Source organism: Ctenopharyngodon idella, chromosome 15 (assembly GCF_019924925.1).
Source record: "Ctenopharyngodon idella isolate HZGC_01 chromosome 15, HZGC01, whole genome shotgun sequence".
In the NCBI taxonomy this organism is placed as follows: domain Eukaryota; kingdom Metazoa; phylum Chordata; class Actinopteri; order Cypriniformes; family Xenocyprididae; genus Ctenopharyngodon; species Ctenopharyngodon idella.
Window position 1 is genome coordinate 26,397,977 of NC_067234.1, and position 17,616 is coordinate 26,415,592.

Below are 17,616 nucleotides of genomic sequence, written 5' to 3' on the forward strand. Positions count from 1 at the left end.
TAGATAACAGATGCAACATTCTGAAATTGTGCTCCATTTTTGAAACCTTTTTAGGAGTATGTTGCTAATCAAAAAACACACCTGACATAGGAATGTCTCATATTTGTGTCAACTGGCCGGTGGGAATCTACTCAGAGATAAGATGTACATACACTCTGCTCTATACCCCTCAACCCGCTGTAATCAACCCTGCTAAAGCACAGACTGTGGACTTTGGCCAACAGAACAAAATATCAGTCTGGTGCCAGCATACCAGGTACATTAAGCCTCTAAAACTTCTCTTCTTCTGATTAGCCATGTGAGCATGAACAAGATAGACCTGAAAAAGCCTGAGCTGGCCAGCTGACCTAATAAAAGTTGCTTCCACTTTATAAGTAGTACAACTGAAGTTCCTCTCCACTGACCCTTTCAAACCAGAGCGGCAGCCACACCACAGTTGCATGGACTGACTGACTGCCTTAAAGAGGCACACAAAGAGGAGAAAAAGCATTTCATCTTCCCAGCAAGATGCATTATCTGAAGGGCTTGTATATTAGGGGTTTTAAAACATGAACTAGCTGAACCTTGCCCTGGCAGTTTTGTCACATACAGATATGGTATTTTAGGTTCAACACCATCTTTAATTCACTGAAATATAACATGTAAAATGTTTTTAATAATAATAAAAATGGAATATGTTTAATGAATGACATATTTCATATAGTCTGCACATATATATATATATATATATATATATATATAATAAAAAAAAATCTAAAAAAAAAAAATCAAAGAATAACTCTAAAGAATACCATGAAATTTTCTAATTCTTCTTTACTTGGATTACCATTTATTTTAGGCTTTTCACCATCATTACCTTGCTGTGTGACTTTTTTTTAATATTTAAAGCTGCAGTCCGTAATTTTGCCTCTATGTCGCCATCTCTGTTTGAAACCTGCAATCGCAGTTGTTTGTGGATTTTTTATCTTTACGAGCATTGTGTCTTGGCACGGCTCCTCAGCGTGGATGAATCTAATGTTTGCTGTCAGTCAACATCTCAACAGTTCAACGTCTTGGAAGTATGATCAAAATAAGAATTTTCACCAGAAAATGTCATTAATGTCATCTAACAAGTAAGTAACATGTCTGCCACTTTTGTTCTGACTATCTGAGAAAATAAAAAGCATTACAATAAATCGCGCTGCCAATGGTGATTAAATCTAATGATCGCTTGGCTCATTTCACGTCAAACCGTGCAAATTATTATTATTGTAATACTTTGTTCTCAAATTGTTAATGTTAACAACATCAGCATTGCGTGACTATGTATTTAGTGTGTATTAGCGTTACCTGTAGAAATCAATTTCTGTACAGTCTAATCACTAATGTTAATTTGTCATACCATACAATCCTCCATCAAAACAGTAAGTTTAAATTATTGCAGCTGCTGTGAGAAAAGGCTATAAATGATCCGCCATCCACACATGCGATATAGCCTACTAGCTGGGACTTGTTCTTTATGTAAACAACAGACGTGACGCCATGACGCAAAGACAAACGGCGATATGCTCGAATTTCCCGCGAAAACCCACCAGTACCACCCAAATTAGAAAACATTATTACAAGCTTACCGTTGTGAATCAGTAAGGTAAGGTAAGGTAAAGAGATAGTTTTGAACACTGGCTGGTTATGTACATGCTCAAAAATTGATTTTGGATAATTTTTAACTAAAAAAAAAAGTTATGGACAGCAGCTTTAAAAAATATCTATATATTAAAAAAAGATTTCAAAGAGTCTCTCAATTAATGAAAAAAAAAAAATGTACAGAATTTTTTTTTAAAAAAATGTTAAAATCAAAGAATAATACTTTAAAGGAACACTCTACTTTTTTTGAAAATAGGCTCATTTTCCAACTCCCCTAGAGTTAAACAGTTGAGTTTTACCGTTTTCGAATCCATTCAGGCGATCTCCGGGTCTGACGGTACCACTTTTAGCATAGCTTAGCATAGTTCATTGAATCTTAGACCGTTAGCATCTCGCTCAAAAATGACCAAAGAGTTTCGATATTTTTCCTATTTAAAACTTGACTCTTCTGTAGTTACATTGTGTACTAAGACCGACGGAAAATGAAAAGTTGGTATTTTCTAGGCTGATATGGCTAGGAACTATACTCTCATTCCGGCGTAATAATCAAGGAACTTTGCTGCCGTACCATGGGTGCAGCAGGCGCAATGATATTACGCAGCGGCTGTGACCCCCTGCTTGCACAAGGAGTGTGCCTTGCAGCCATGGAGACATTTGTGAGAGACGCTGCGCAATATCATTGCGCCTGCTGCACCCATGGAACGACAGCAAAGTTCCTTGATTATTACGCCGGAATGAGAGTCATTTGGTCATTTTTGAGCGAGATGCTAACGGTCTCATCAGATCCATTGAACTATGCTAAGCTATGCTAAAAGTGGTACCGCCAGACCCGGAGATCAGCTGAATAAATTCGAAAGCGGTAACACTCAACTGTTTAACTCTAGGGGAGTTGGAAAATGAGCCTATTTTCAAAAAAATTGGAGTGTTCCTTTAACAAATACCATGGTGTTAAATAAAAAATAAATTAATAATATATATATATAAAAAAAATACTATGGTATTAAAAAACTACTACTACTAAAACACAAAAACACACACACACACACACACACACACACACACACACATACACACACAGTACCAAGGTACATTTTGGTCATTTTCTCTTAATGGATTCCTGCACACATAGTGAAATAAACAAAACTATTTCCAACATACAGAATGCATTTTTTTCTGGTCTTAAAACACACTCTTTCCAGTGTGTCATAAATGATCTAGACAGGATTTATGAATTTTCCTATACCACCATTACTAATGCTAAAACCTAAAATTGACAGACTAGGAATAGAGCCTGAGGGTAACCGGCAGGGATCGAGAGGCTGAGGGCAGACACGGGTGTCAAGACTGATCAGCTGACATGTTCAAAAAGAACCTTTTCTCCAGCTCTGTATTTTTCTAAAATATGCATGGCCTACATTTCTCCCCTCCACTTCCAAAATTCAAATCAATGTCCCTTAGCTTTCCCTCTCTCTCCTGCTTTGCCTGTGCGTTCTGCAGCTCCTGCTTATTCGAAGTTGACCCAGTTTCCAGGTCCCTCTAATGCTTCGGCTCTGATCTGCAGTGCTGGTGGAGCAGACAGGCTCTCGTGGTGGGCTTCTGCACTGCTAAGCTCCACCACGGGGGACCGAACCCAGCACTTCACAACACCAAATGCTGCTCTATCTCTCTCCTCTCTCTTTTATCCCTGTGAAGATTGTCTGATGGAAGTGAGTGCATGTGTTATGTTAGGATATCTTAGGTTTAGTGTGAACTAATCATGTTCTGTTTTGTGTGATGCAAGCACACATCACTTGGTCATAATTTGACATAATTCAAAAAAGTACCTTTCATATTTTGTGGTTAACTGAAGACTTTTAGTCTTTATAGGGATGGAACATGCTGTAAGTAAGTTGCATAATCATATTGTGCAATCCGAGAATCACAATAGCTGGACAACATGGCCTCTCAGTACAACCAGAGAGTAATTATAGGGTAATCTCGACAAAAAGCATTTCTTATGCTATGCTATGACAGATCATTTTATTTGTTTTTTGATTTTTATTATTTGCTTGACCTCGGCAACCTCATTTTAAGTCTCTATGGGAGATTTGGCTGTTATCTCACCCTGTAGCACACTTGGGTGGGAACAAGTAATTTGGTTTGCCCCCGCCACGACATTCCTCTTTATATCTCTTTCAAAACAGAGACGCTGTTGTCACATCCAACACCAGGGTCATGGTATCCACATAAAGTACACCACAACCGCAAGATGGTAAAAGCATCACGTTAAATGTCTGTTTGTTGTCTTGTAATAAAACAATCTGCTAGTACAAGCGTGCTGACTTGTGGCTGGACGAGCAGAATTAGCATGACAAATATGTTTACAAAACTCAACAAATACATCCGAAGCAAAAGTGTTTAGTAATTTGTCTGTCCACAATGAAAGCAGAAATGCTGCACAATGCAGAACAACAGCCAAACTGAACATATTTGATGTTGAATATAATTTTGGACCAATAGGATTTTGCTTTGTGTGGGGCTATTCTACAGGCTATATATTACAGATATTTCCCTTAAAATGCATTAAAAAAATAAAAATAAATAAATAAATAAAAATGCACGTAGAAAAAAAACCTGAATCCTCAGGGTAGGAACAATTTCTTGGTAGCATATCACATTGCCGTGTACTGTGAAACAGACACACTGTTATGTAAGAACAATGTGTGATGATTATGTGAGTTTTCACAGGTGAACAGCAACTGCTGCTACAAAGTCAAAGGGATCGGTCAGTGGAAGTGATGTAGTCTGCAGTTTCAGAAACGATCTCCGTCTACACTGCACGGCTGAAAACGCATGTCACATGACCGTTCATGCAAACTGGGCATGTGCGTACAAGTGTAAACAGTTACCTCTTGCGCATGTAGGCTGAGTTGAAAATGCTGAGTTTAACTGCACAATGGCTGCTAAAAATGACACCAAAGCCAGCAAAGACTGCAGTTCAGTCTCCATGTTATTGTTTACACGGTCGTCAAAGACACGCAGAGTGAATGTGGGCAGCCACGTCATCGTTTTCAAAAGTCTCCGTTTTGGTCCGTTTACACTGAAACGCAACCCCGGCGTTTTCAAACTAAAACGGGGTCTGCAGCGTTTTCGAAAGTCTCTGTTTTCGAGGTTCGAAAACGTCTGCGTAGTGTAAACGACAGGCGTAAATGTAGCAAAACTTATGCGTTTTAAAACAAAAATGCACTAGCGTAAACGGGGCCTTAGACCACTTTCACTTTCAAGAATTACCAACAAATGATTTTAAATGGATAGTTCAACAAAAATTCTGTGATCATTTACATCCATGTCATTCCAAACCCGCATGACTTCTTTGCTGCATGAATTTTCTTAAAGATTATCCTGGCTACTCTTTTCAATATAGTAAAAGTGAATCACTATAGTAAAAAAAAAAAAAAAAACAATTACTATACCAGCGATGCACCAATCATGATTTTTCATGGTCGAATCAGATTCTGATTTTTTACAAGAAAATTGTCAGATTCCGATACCGGTTGCTGATTGCTTTCTTTAAGCAAATTTATTTGTTGTTTATTTGCTCTATAACAGGCAAACTGGCCTTAAACTAAAAAAAATATCTGTAGCCATTTGAAATTAAAGAAAGATGCTACACACATGTAGCATGAACAGTTTTTTATTTGAATTAGACTGTATAATTTCAAGATTTAAGGCAAAAACAGAATGGTCTGACTTCAGATTTCTGAAATTATGCTACATAAGACAGAACCGCACAAAACGAAAACAGCAGACGGACAGAATGAAAATCCAAATCCACTCTCTGACAGTAGGTGGCGCTTATGGACCAGCAGCGATTTCTTATAAACACTACTTTATACGGAGGTAAGAGGAAAAGAAAATGTCATCAAAACTTTTCTGAAAACAGTCATTTTCCTTCAGAGATACATTCATATAAACCCCCACTCCCAATTCAATATTTATATTTTTCTTCCTACATTTTGAGCATCGCGAACAGTGAGCTTGTTGTACCTGGTACAGTATTTGCTCTTCTGACGCACCTGTGTTCTCTTCTTCAGCATGTTCCATCATGTCTCTGGCCTGTGTTAATGTCCTGTTTACAGACTTTGTAATATTTCCACAAAAATGACATTTTGGGAAATAATTGCAATGCAGTTTGTGCAAGTCCGGAATAGAGATCGGCCAAAATAAAACTAAAAAAAATGGTTGCCGGTCATGTGTTTGGAGACAAAAATGGCTAGTTCCGATTTATGGCCAGTTGACCAGTGCATGTACGCTACATACAATATCATAAAAGTAATGTATATAACTCCTGTATTCCAAGTCTTCCAAAGTCCTACAATAGCTTTGTAATAAGGAAATTTCTGTCCTAGCTGGCATGTTCATGAGTGGAGTAGCAATGTCCGATTCATGAACAAACTGTTCATTTAAAATGATATTTTTGCTATGATAGGGCAGTAGAAGCAGTGACAGGAAAGAGAGGGAACAGGATTGGAAAAGGACCATGAGCCACTTCCAACAAGGCTATGTTATTTTAAATCAGATCTTTTCAAAGATTCGGATGATCTAGTTTGCAGAACTAGTCTGAAACTAGATCATCTAGTTCAACTCACTGACTCAATGATCTGGTAGCAACAGTTAACAGCTCATTTTTAATAGAAGATTAACAATAAATAATGACCTAAATGACCTAATAATGACCTAATGACCTAAATTTCAGTTCATTTGTCACACAAATGAACATATGACTTCAGATGACTTTGAATATAGCAGATATGGACTGTTTTTGTTGGGCTTTTGCATCCTTTTTGAAGCATTAACACTTTAGTACACATTCACTGTGAAAGAAAAGGGTGACCAGTACCTGTACTTTATTAAAAAAATCTCCTTTTGTATTCATTGGGGAAAAAAGTCACACAGACTTTGAATAACAAGAGTATGAGTAAATTGTGACAATTAATGATTTGCATGAACTATTCCTTTAATTTTCTTTGACCTTGAACTTATGTGTCAGACAGAACAGAACTCCAAAGCAACGGAAAGACAGACAGCTGACCCGTCAGAATATGATCATCATCACTGACACATTTGTTGCTTGTGACCATGATGGTTATTCACACAGACTGTGTTTGTCACGCCTGAGCTAATTTCAGCCTGACCTTTGTCACTATCATCTGAAACCAAGATGTTAGTCTGAATACACACTTTCTCCATATCAGTGATATGTGGAATTAGGATATTTCGGTGAAATAAGAGGTAGATCTAGAACAAGAGCAACAACACTGTTAAGTAGTTATGCCCATCCCAATATGACAGTCAGCTTTGTGCAAAAAACAATTAAATAAAAACATACAAATAAATTGTACAGATTATAAATTCTGTAAATCATCTCATGTAATTATTTGCTATAACCATCTTGAATACAACATTCAGCCAATAATTTACTGATACTGTGAATGTTAATATGTTTTTATAGTAACAACTATTCATTATTAGATAGTCAATGCATTTTCAATTCAATGCTTTCACACTTTACGCCAAACTGCTCAGGTACTGAAATATATCGTACCATTGTAAATGTTTGGTACCACAACATTTTTGTATATGCCGTGCAACTCCCAATATGAACAAATAATTTTTTACCAACCAAGTAACATACAAATTAATTGTAATACAACCCAAATTCCGGAAATGTTGGGACGTTTTTTAAATTTGAATAAAATGAAGACTTTCAAATCACATGAGCCAATATTTCATTCACAATAGAACACAGAAAACATAACAAATGTTTAAACTAAGAAATTTTAAAAAATTTTGCACAAAATGAGCTGATTTTAAATTTGATGCCTGCTACAGGTCTCAAAATAGTTGGAACGGGGGCATGTTTACCATGGTGTAGCATCTCCTCTTCTTTTCAAAACAGTGTGAAGACATCTGGGCATCAAGGTTATAAGTTTCTGAAGTTTTGGTGTTGAAATTTGGTCCCATTCTTGCCTGATATAGGTTCTAGCTGCTAAAGAGTTTGTGGTCGTCTTTGATGTATTTTTCTCTATAGGTGAAAGATCTGGACTGCAGGGAGGCCAATTCAGCACCCGGACTCTTCTACGACGAAGCCATGCTATTGTAATAGCTGCACTATGTGGTTTTGCATTGTCCTGCTGAAATACACAAGGCCTTCCCTGAAATAGACGTTGTCTGGAGGGGAGCATATGTTGCTCTAAAACCTTTATATACCTTTCAGCATTCATAGTGCCTTCCAAAACATGCAAGCTGCCCATACCGTATACACTTATGCACCCCCATACCATCAGAGATGCTGGCTTTTGAACTGAACGCTGATCACATGCTTGAAGGTCTGCCTCCTCTTTAGACCGGAGGACACGGTGTCCGTGATTTCCAACAAGAATGTCAAATTTGGACTCGTCTGACCAATAGAACACTTTTCCACTTTGAAACAGTCCATTTTAAATGAGCCTTGGCCCACAGGACACTACGGCGCTTCTGGACCATGTTCACATATTGCTTCCTTTTTGCATGATAGAGATTTAGTTGGCATCTGCAGATGGCACGGCGGATTGTGTTTACCGACAGTGGTTTCTGGGAGTATTCCTGGGCCCATTTAGTAATGTCATTGACACAATCATGCCGATCAGTGATGCGGTGTCGTCTGAGGGCCTGAAGACCACAGGCATCCAATAAAGGTCTTCGGCCTTGTCCCTTACACACAGAGATTTCTCCAGGTTCTCTGAATCTTTTGATGATATGCACTGTAGATGGATGCACTGAAGATTTGCAAAGCCTTTGCAATTTGACTTCTGAGAGACTCTGCCTCTCTAAGACATCCCTTTTATAGCTAATCATGTTACAGACCTGATATCAATTAACTTAATTAGTTGCTAGATGTTCTCCCAGCTGAATCTTTTCAAAATTTCTTGCTTTTTCAGCCATTTGTTACCCCCGTGCCAACTTTTTTGAGACCTGTAGCAGGCATCAAATTTGAAATGAGCTCATTTAGTGGATGTAAGTGTAAAATTTCTCCGTTTAAACATTTGTTATGTTATCTATGTTCTATTGTGAATAAAATATTGGCTCATGTGATTTGAAAGTCTTTTAGTTTTAATTTTGTTCAAATTTAAAAAACATTCCAACATTTCCGGAATTCGGGTTGTATTTTGGTCAGTGATGGCTGGTGTGTCATTAATACTAAAAAACACTTACCAAAGATTTCCCCATTCTTGGCGTATTCTGTCACAAGGTACAGCATATTCTTGGTCTCCATGACCTGCGTAAGGATAAAAAAAAAATATATATAATGCATGTTACAGGTAATATCCTCCATATGTCTTTAACACTGTGGTAGATGCCGTACATAAATCCAAAAAATCCCACATAGAGGGTGCCAAAAACATTGAGTGATAAAATGACTGCTACTTTCGGCTGAAATCTGAAGTATTCCACTACAGTTCACAGTATTATAATGAAACACTCATGAATCAGAGTGGGATGCTAGTTACTCGTAGGCTCGATTCATAGTGCAGTGTCAGAGCCAGCAATGTGTGGGAGGACTCCAGAATTAGCCAAAGCAAACAAAAAGATGAATAGACCTAAATGTAGTGAAGAGAAGCGGCATGTTATAATTCAGAAACATTCAAAGAGTCCCACATAAACACTACCGTCGGCCATTTATATAGTCAGTTAGTTTGGGGTTTACTGATACATCAGCCTCATCTGTACCAAGAGGCTTTTGTGTAAATCAGCCTTATCTGGGCTCAACTTGTAGGGGATTTTCTGCTCTTGCCATTTAAAGGCATTATAGGGTTGACTAATAAAATCAGCAACTAGGCCAGAATATGAATCATCTTTTAAACTCCTCAACTAATTCTCCTTTCCAGAAACTTGTTTTGATGGAAGCTGTGATCTCAGAGCTGTTCAGAACACAATGATCACAAAGCACTTCTTAGCTGCCAAATAAGAAAATAACTGGAACTAACTCAAATTATCTCATTCAAATAGTTGATTCTACATTAGTTGGCTGTCGGTTTATGTGATAAACTGCCAGTAGTGGTGAGTCACATTGAGTCAAGGGATGGGTCACACTGTTGTCAAAGATAACTGTGAACAAAGTAGGACTATCAATCAATTAGAAATTATATAATATGCCTATTCAAATGTATATTGTGTGGATTTAGAGCAGTTTTTTAATTAATTGCACTACATTTACACATTATCTATTCATCTATTAATAATAATCATAAAATCACAGTATAGAATACTACAAAATAATATATTTTCTGTGTCATTCTATGATAAAGCCACATAGGATCACAGAAGTCATTTAAAACACATGACTGACGTTATACAGTGACTTAAAAACATGGTATTTAAGCTCATAAATTTCTGTTTTTACTCTATGCTAAGATAACATTATAAATGTAGTAAATATTAAGTATTTAGTATTGAGTTTTTAATGCATGAGATATTAAGAGCATTTTTAAATAATTGCACTACATTTACACATATTCTATTATATCTAAATAATAAAAAATATGCATGTATGCATATATACAGGGAACAAATTAGTAAATTGTGTGCATGATTTATAAATCAAGGGAACGAATTAGTAAATTGAGGGAACGAATTAGTAAATCGTGCACACTATTTAGTAAATCGAGAGAAAGAAATAGTAAATCGTGCACACAATTTAGTAAATCGAGGGAATAAATTAGTAAATTATGTGCACGATTTAGTAAATCGAGGGAATGTATTAGTAAATCGTGCGCACAATTTAGTAAATCGAGGGAACAAATTAGTAAATTATGTGCACGATTTATACATCAAGGGAACGAATTAGTAAATCTTGCACATGATTTAGTAAATTGAGGGAAAGAAATAGTAAATCGTGTGCACGATTTAGTAAATCAAAAGGGAACAAATTAGTAAATTGTGAGCACGATTTATAAATCAAGGGAACGTATTAGTAAATTGTGCGCACTATTTACTTTTTTTCCCTGCATGTCATGTGTGGGGCTTTGTACATTTATACTGTAATATAAATGCCATTTAAAAAAATTGTATCACACTAAATTTTTATGTTAAATTGCCATTGCCAAGTCTCAATACCAAGAAACCTACATGCTGCTTGAATGATGCTTGAAGAATTTTAGGATTATAGTGTGCTTGAAATGCATGTGCACTGCATATGCACATTTGTGATTACATCTGATATGTCCAAAAAAAAATCTCCAATGTAATGCTGCAGATGAATGATGTGTGAATAGAGGCAGATAATCACAGTAAATATGGACCATTTGCTGCTGCATTACGTATACGTGAGAGTGGGTGCATGCGCGGAGCAGCTGCTTGGTGTTAGGACCCTGAGCCGTGGCAGATGGGGCAGAGGGAAACCGGGGGTTAGAGATGAGATGGCAAGGCCTGCAGAGCTACCCTCTGTTTATGAGGACTGAAAGGAAATGACTAATTGACCCATGCCGTTTGAATGGAGTAACCGTTGGAAATAATGATACACTATGATTACACGGTAAGGGGCTTGGACTGGTGCCGGTACGTTCTATAATAAGGAAGCGCTATTCACATTCCCAAAAACCAAAGTGACCTAAAGTCTTACATAATGCTGCAGTGAAGTCACATTGAGGGAGAAGTTATCTCATCATCTAAGTGTTTGTGTGACTTTGACTCCAGAGTGTGAATGATCTCCTGTTAAAAAAACAGGCTTTTTCCAGCTGGACAACTTTAATGTGGTCATGTAAAAGTTTATAATGAAAAGTAGTTAGCCATTAACTTTGGACAAATGGCTGGTAATCTGGCAAAATTTCCTCAGGTAAATGAGAGAAGTGCATGATATATCGTATAACATATACCTCTTTGGATAAAAGCATCTGCTGAATGCATAAATGTAAATTATGGCGTATTTTCTTGTACCAGTCTTATGTGTCAATGTCACCCACTCTATATACATGACCCTGAAAGGCATTTTAAGATAAGTTAGCAATGAGTTAAAATGCTAAAACATTAAAAAAAGAAACATTTGTATATGACTTGGGCTGTTTATGTGTTCCACCTCTGCTATTTAATTGTCGTTCTGTTTACATGCATCTGATGATTTTTTTTTTTTTTTTTGGTTGCACCACTTGCTGTTTTTTTAAGCATTATGTGCATTCTGTGTGTCTGCATTCTATTCCATTTTGTTGTGCTTTTATACAAGCTATTTTGTGAGACATGAATGTTATTTATTAATTAGCTAGCTAGTTAGCCAGCCAGATTAAAGGCTTAAAACTTAAAGGGGTCATGACATATATTTTTGTATTATTTTAATGTTCCTTAAAGTTCACTTACAGTCAAACCAAAATGTATTCAGTCACCTTGAACATTTCATTCATTATTACAGTTTATTCATTGTAGTTTAAAAAAGTGGTAATAAAATATAACAAGATCTCAGAATTAAACTGTGTCAGAAAAAAATAATCTTAATTATGTCAGATAACACTTAAGCAAAACATGGTCAGGTCAAAGTGAATAATTTTTGGTCCCAAATTTTTATCAGTTTTACTGGTAGTTCAACGTATGATGAATTTTTGGGTATAATATGTCAGTTTACTTTATTTTGCTATCCTCATTTACATAAATGAACTGCAGTGTCCTGCACCCACTCGTAAAAAAAAAAATAAAAAAAAATTATATCTAGTGTCTGAATAATTTTTGGTTTGACTGTATAATGTTTTCCACAAAAACGATTTACATAAAAACGATTATTTTCAACCCTCATTTTGACCCACTGTCTGAAATGATCCATTTTGAAGGGGCGGCTCCTTTAAGGTTTGTCAGTTACACGGCCACTGTTAAGGTTGGCTAATGTCACTGCATAGGGAACAGCATCAACGGCCACTCGCTATTGCACATGTGTAAGTGTTTTGAAAACATTATTTATTTAAAACACAGAATTATGAAATCATTTACTTGCTATTGTGATGCAGCTACTGTCAGATCCAATTCAGTTAACTGCTTCATCATCAACAGAAGTTTCTTTGCAAACTCTCCATTACACTGTGCTTCGTTTACAAAACAAAATGCTCAGGAAAAAAAAAAAAAAAAAAAAAAACGTAATCCTCCAACGTGATATGAGTTGCCATTAAAATAAATCATCCACTTGCTCCCAAGGCTGGGAAGCTTCTGAAGTCTGTACAGAGACGCAAACGAATCGTTTTAAACTGGACGCGTCAAAGCAAACGTTCTTTCACTCTTCCATTTGTCCTGTTGTCGTCAGACTCGACTGCATGGAGTACATCAGAAACTGATGTAAAACTATTTGTCGATGTCTTGCTCTGGAGGAAGTCATATGTAAATGTATTTGTTCATGTGACATCACAAATCCCACAATATCCAAACGAGCCATTTTTTGGAACTTGAATGCTTTGTTTATAATGAGGAGGATGTTTTAATGGTACAAAGACCTCTTATATGTCAAAAGATCAAGGCAAATTTGATTTCTCATGTCATGACTCATGACACCTTTAAAGTAAAATCATTGCTTATTGTACCAGCCACAACAAGCTGTTGATTTCCGGTTATAAGCCAAGAAATTCCAAAATTGTGAATCCTTCTTAAAACCTTACTATTATATCAAGTATTTTATTACATTTAGCAGATGCTTTTATCTAAATCAACTTAAAAATGAGAAACACCACATGCAATTTATCATATAAGAGCCAAAAAAACTGGCAGCAAATGGCCTGGACAGGCATTACCTGGTACAGTTTAATGATGTGTGGATGGTCCAGCATTTTCATGATCTGTACTTCACGATAGATCTTCTCCAGGTTTACAGCATCTAGCTGGGTCTTGTCAATGATCTTTATAGCCACCTGTTGAATTAAAGGCACAGAGAGACTTTTTCATTGGTACGGAGCCTAACGCCTCAAGCTACTCAGTGAAATGTATTAGTCTTGCTGCTGTCAGCAGTGCAAGTCGATCCAGTCTTCACAAGCCCCAGCGCAGATCAAAGGCAGAATACACTTGAGCAAAGCTAATACACACACCTAAGCGTCTGGTTAACGGCTTGACTACTGAAGTAGGTTAATGATCAAAATTATCTTATTTTCCCACAGGCTTTTCATCTTTTGCCAGACAAATGGGAGAAGAACAAGAGTAATTTACCATTTCATAACCACTCGTACCTTAATCCCCGTTCTGACTGTATAATAATAATGATGTTCAGGTAAGTAAACAGAAGCAAAGAAAGCATAACAGACTATACAGTTAAAGACTTTGACCTTTGTTTTATATCATTACAGTGACATAAAATATTTTTGTTATGAAGATTTACAGTACTGTGGTGCTTTCCTGCTGTTAGTATAAGGAATATTTTTAATGCCAAAGCAAGGCTCAACAATAAGGATTTTTTTCTACTGGTCAGGTCAGATCTAATTTTTGCCCTGCCAACATTTTCATCATCCAAACTGATAACCAGGCAAGCAGGAAAATATTCTAATAATATAGTGAATATAAAGATGGCATATGGTGCCAAAAAATAATAATATAATTATAATTTATAAAACTGATGATTTCTTTCACACAATTTCAGAAAGATGTCATCTACGTCCGTCAGCTACATAACATTATCTTGGTGAGATCGGAATCAGCAGAATTTGCAAAACAACAATCAGTATTTCACAGAAATCCCAATGTTTATGTTTATATATGTAAATGATCAACGAATGTACGAAAATTGGAAAGTACTGGAAAAGTGACAGTTCTGTCTACTGGCCTGAAACTCTCTCTCACTGACTCCGGGCCAAGATAATGGTAAAACATAACAGCACATCACCCCCTATGAATCAGCTGTCATATGCGAATGTGGTTAGTCATTCTCATTGGCAATAACAGTGATCCAACTGTCCGTTGAATCCATGAACAATGCAGGCAATACTGGCAGTAGACACATGGTACCAGACAGAGCATGTGTATTCTGAAGAGAGCTCAAGAGGGAGAACAGAGAAATCACAAAACACAAGAGACTAATGGGAAGCTCTGGGAGCCGAGACAGTGTCATCCCCACAGAAATAAATCCGCCTCAAGGCAGCCATTGCAGAGATGCATCAACTCTGTACAACATAATCCTGTTAAATATCTTAATTCCCTCACATATTGCTCCATTGCTAAACTCTACATCTGCAGACTTGCAGAAAGCTTGAAAACCACAGAAGCTCTCAGACTAAGCGCAAATTACAGCTCGCAGCTTCTCACCTATAACACCAAAACTTTACTGCAAAGCAACATAAACACAGCGGCACAAATGTCACCAGAGGTCATGAACTGTGGATTTTTAAAAAAAATCATTTGATAAAGACTGCACTCAAAGAGCAAAATCGTAGTGTAAATAGGAAAAATGTAGAATTATTTTAAAAAATAATAATCATTTTCATGACATTTCCCTGATTTCATGAAAATGTCCTGCATTTGGTTTCTTTGCAAGGAATGTGAGACAAACATCAGCTCAGGTTTTGTGATGAGATGACATCCATTATCACAAAATCACCCCTTTTGCTTATGCAACCATTGCACAAATGCATAACAGCATGGCCCACATTAAAAGGGCACTAAACCAGCATAATTTCTTGCTATTGTACACAGCATTTGTCTTTCTTTGACAAACAGCTTCAGACACAATTAAAGCTGACAATGCTTGAATACTCTGCATATTTCCATTGAGGCATTAGGCTGCTGGACGTGCATTTATCAGTGCATGCAAAGCTGCACAAAGGCTTCACCTAAATGTAGTTAACATACTTTAAGCCAAGGTCAGAAGGAAAAAAAAAAAAACTAAAATTCAACTGAAAAGTGACAAAAATGCCCCAGATGAGTTTTTTTTTTAAAAAAAAAAAATGATATTATTAACATTTATATTATGTAGATGTAGATTTGATTATGATTTTTACTTTATAATGAAAAATACTATTTTTAATTAACTAGATTTAGTGGAAATATTTTACGTAAATGTTGACAAAATGGTTAAAAACATATATATTTTAGAATTATCAGCCAGATTAAGTTAAAAAAACATTCCTAAAAATCAATTCCAGGTAGTTCCTTGAGCAAAACCATTCTGATTAACAGGTTGTTTTATAACCCAAAGATAATAATAAGTTGTCACAAAACTAGTGTCAACAATCGTATGATATTATCAAGCCAGTGTGAGTAAAGCTTTAGAGACTGTAACTTTGTATATCTAGTAGTGTTTTCTGCGCATACACAAGGGTTAGTTCATATATTTAGGTTAGCTAATATATTCTCAACTCACCTCTGTCTTGGTTATACGATGTCTTGCCAGTTTTACAACAGCGAAATTCCCCTTTCCAAGAGTCCGTTCGATATCGTAGAAGCCCACTCGGACAGGACCCCTGAGCACTGGCTTTTGGTGACAGTCAGCCATGACCATGCTGTTAGTGAAACACTAGGGTTTGGGGTGAGAAGATAGAGACCTGCCACTTGAGCCTCAAGATAACGAGGTCGGCAGAGGCTAAAACGTGTAGAAATGCCAGCGTGCCGGCCACGGTGCTCGCTGACGGTCCGCTCGTCTTACCAGAACGAGCAGAGTGTTTAGGAGCGCGGCGAAGTGTCACGCCACCTCCTCCAATACAATAGAGCTCTAATATTTCAGCTGTGTTTGCGAGAGTACACGAGTTGACTTGCAGGAGGCATCATGTTCTCTGGTTGACGTGCATTGACGTCAGAACCTATGGGGGTATTTGTACAGGGGGCGGGGCTTCGAAGCACTTCCACACTCCAGTGCCAATTCGTTTCCAAGACGACCAGACCCACCTCTTACGTCAACGGCCTGAGCGTCGCTCTGTTTGCTCGAGCGCTGGCTGTGAAACCCTGCCACCAGCAGCAACTTTGATAAAGTCTCTCGCGTACTTCAGTCGAGGAATGAGAGCCGAGTGGGGACGTGCTCGGTATTTGAAGGCAGGGCGCTTTGTTTTTCTGTCTTCATTGTATCTTAATATCAAGTATTCTTTAAGTCAGGGGGGTTCAATCTTTTAGGTGCCACTGACCCCCAAATGTGACGATTATCGAGCGAGGGAATTTAAAAAGCAGTTTCTTCTTGTATAAAGACAAAATTTATACTGTGAAAAACTGTCAAAATAGTTTCTATTTGAATTACAATTTTTCTACTCATTGTACTGTGCAGTAAGACGTATTATTTATTAAATCTATTATTTATACATTTAAAGCTAAATCTTATTTATTTTAATCTTGTTATTTATCTATTTATTTAATGTTTTTACAGTTTTTCTCTTTAACATTTCCACGAACTCCCTTAAGTATACCCCCCCCCCTAAAGAACCCCCACGAACCGGATCACATTTTGACACGTGACATCTAGGACACCAAGTCAAGGGTTTGCAACCCAGCCCTGTAAACATCAAAACAGTCGTAGCCTATCACATATTTGCTCAATTACATCATCATATAAAGCAGATTTACGTTACAAACATTAAATGTGTCTTTAAAGAATCAGCTGAGTGAGAGCGGTATCGTACTGTAGTGAACATTTTATACAACAGTTCAACAAACAAGTCATTAATATCAAGAGTATGTAAGCATATAAGGCACTACAGACAGCGCATGATTTGTATTGGAAATTTTAAACACCTCCATGACATGACGAGCAACAAATATGTCCGCAAAGCTGCAAGTGATTCAGCCTATCATATGGCGACATCTCCTGGACACATGCTGTACTGCAGCGCTAATAAAATACTTAACTGCTCCTGCAGCTCTGCTTTGAATTCAACAGAATAATCAAGCATTTCTAAAGAACAGGGTCAGACCTTTTAATCAGTGCATTTCCATTAAGATTTTATAGACTGCACTCATGCAGAACAAGTTTTTAGCCAATGAAATATTTTATAATTAAGCATAACTAAAAAAAAGTATATTCACTATATAAAAAAATACACT

At 36.9% G+C, this 17,616-nt stretch overlaps 1 protein-coding gene across 2 annotated transcripts in view; it reads right to left on the reverse strand.

The window, feature by feature from the left end:
• The window catches only part of sik2b (salt-inducible kinase 2b), a 47,210-nt gene extending 30,833 nt beyond the window's left edge, over positions 1-16,377 (reverse strand). For both annotated transcript variants that reach the window (XM_051861358.1, XM_051861357.1), the window contains exons 1-3: positions 15,953-16,377; positions 13,401-13,517; positions 8,857-8,920 (exon numbers count right to left, since the gene is read on the reverse strand). In XM_051861358.1, coding sequence (XP_051717318.1) covers positions 8,857-8,920; positions 13,401-13,517; positions 15,953-16,090 — 319 coding nt within the window. In that variant the 5' untranslated portion in view covers positions 16,091-16,377. The remainder of the gene's footprint in view (positions 1-8,856; positions 8,921-13,400; positions 13,518-15,952) is intronic.
• Between the last annotated feature and the right edge of the window lie 1,239 nt (positions 16,378-17,616).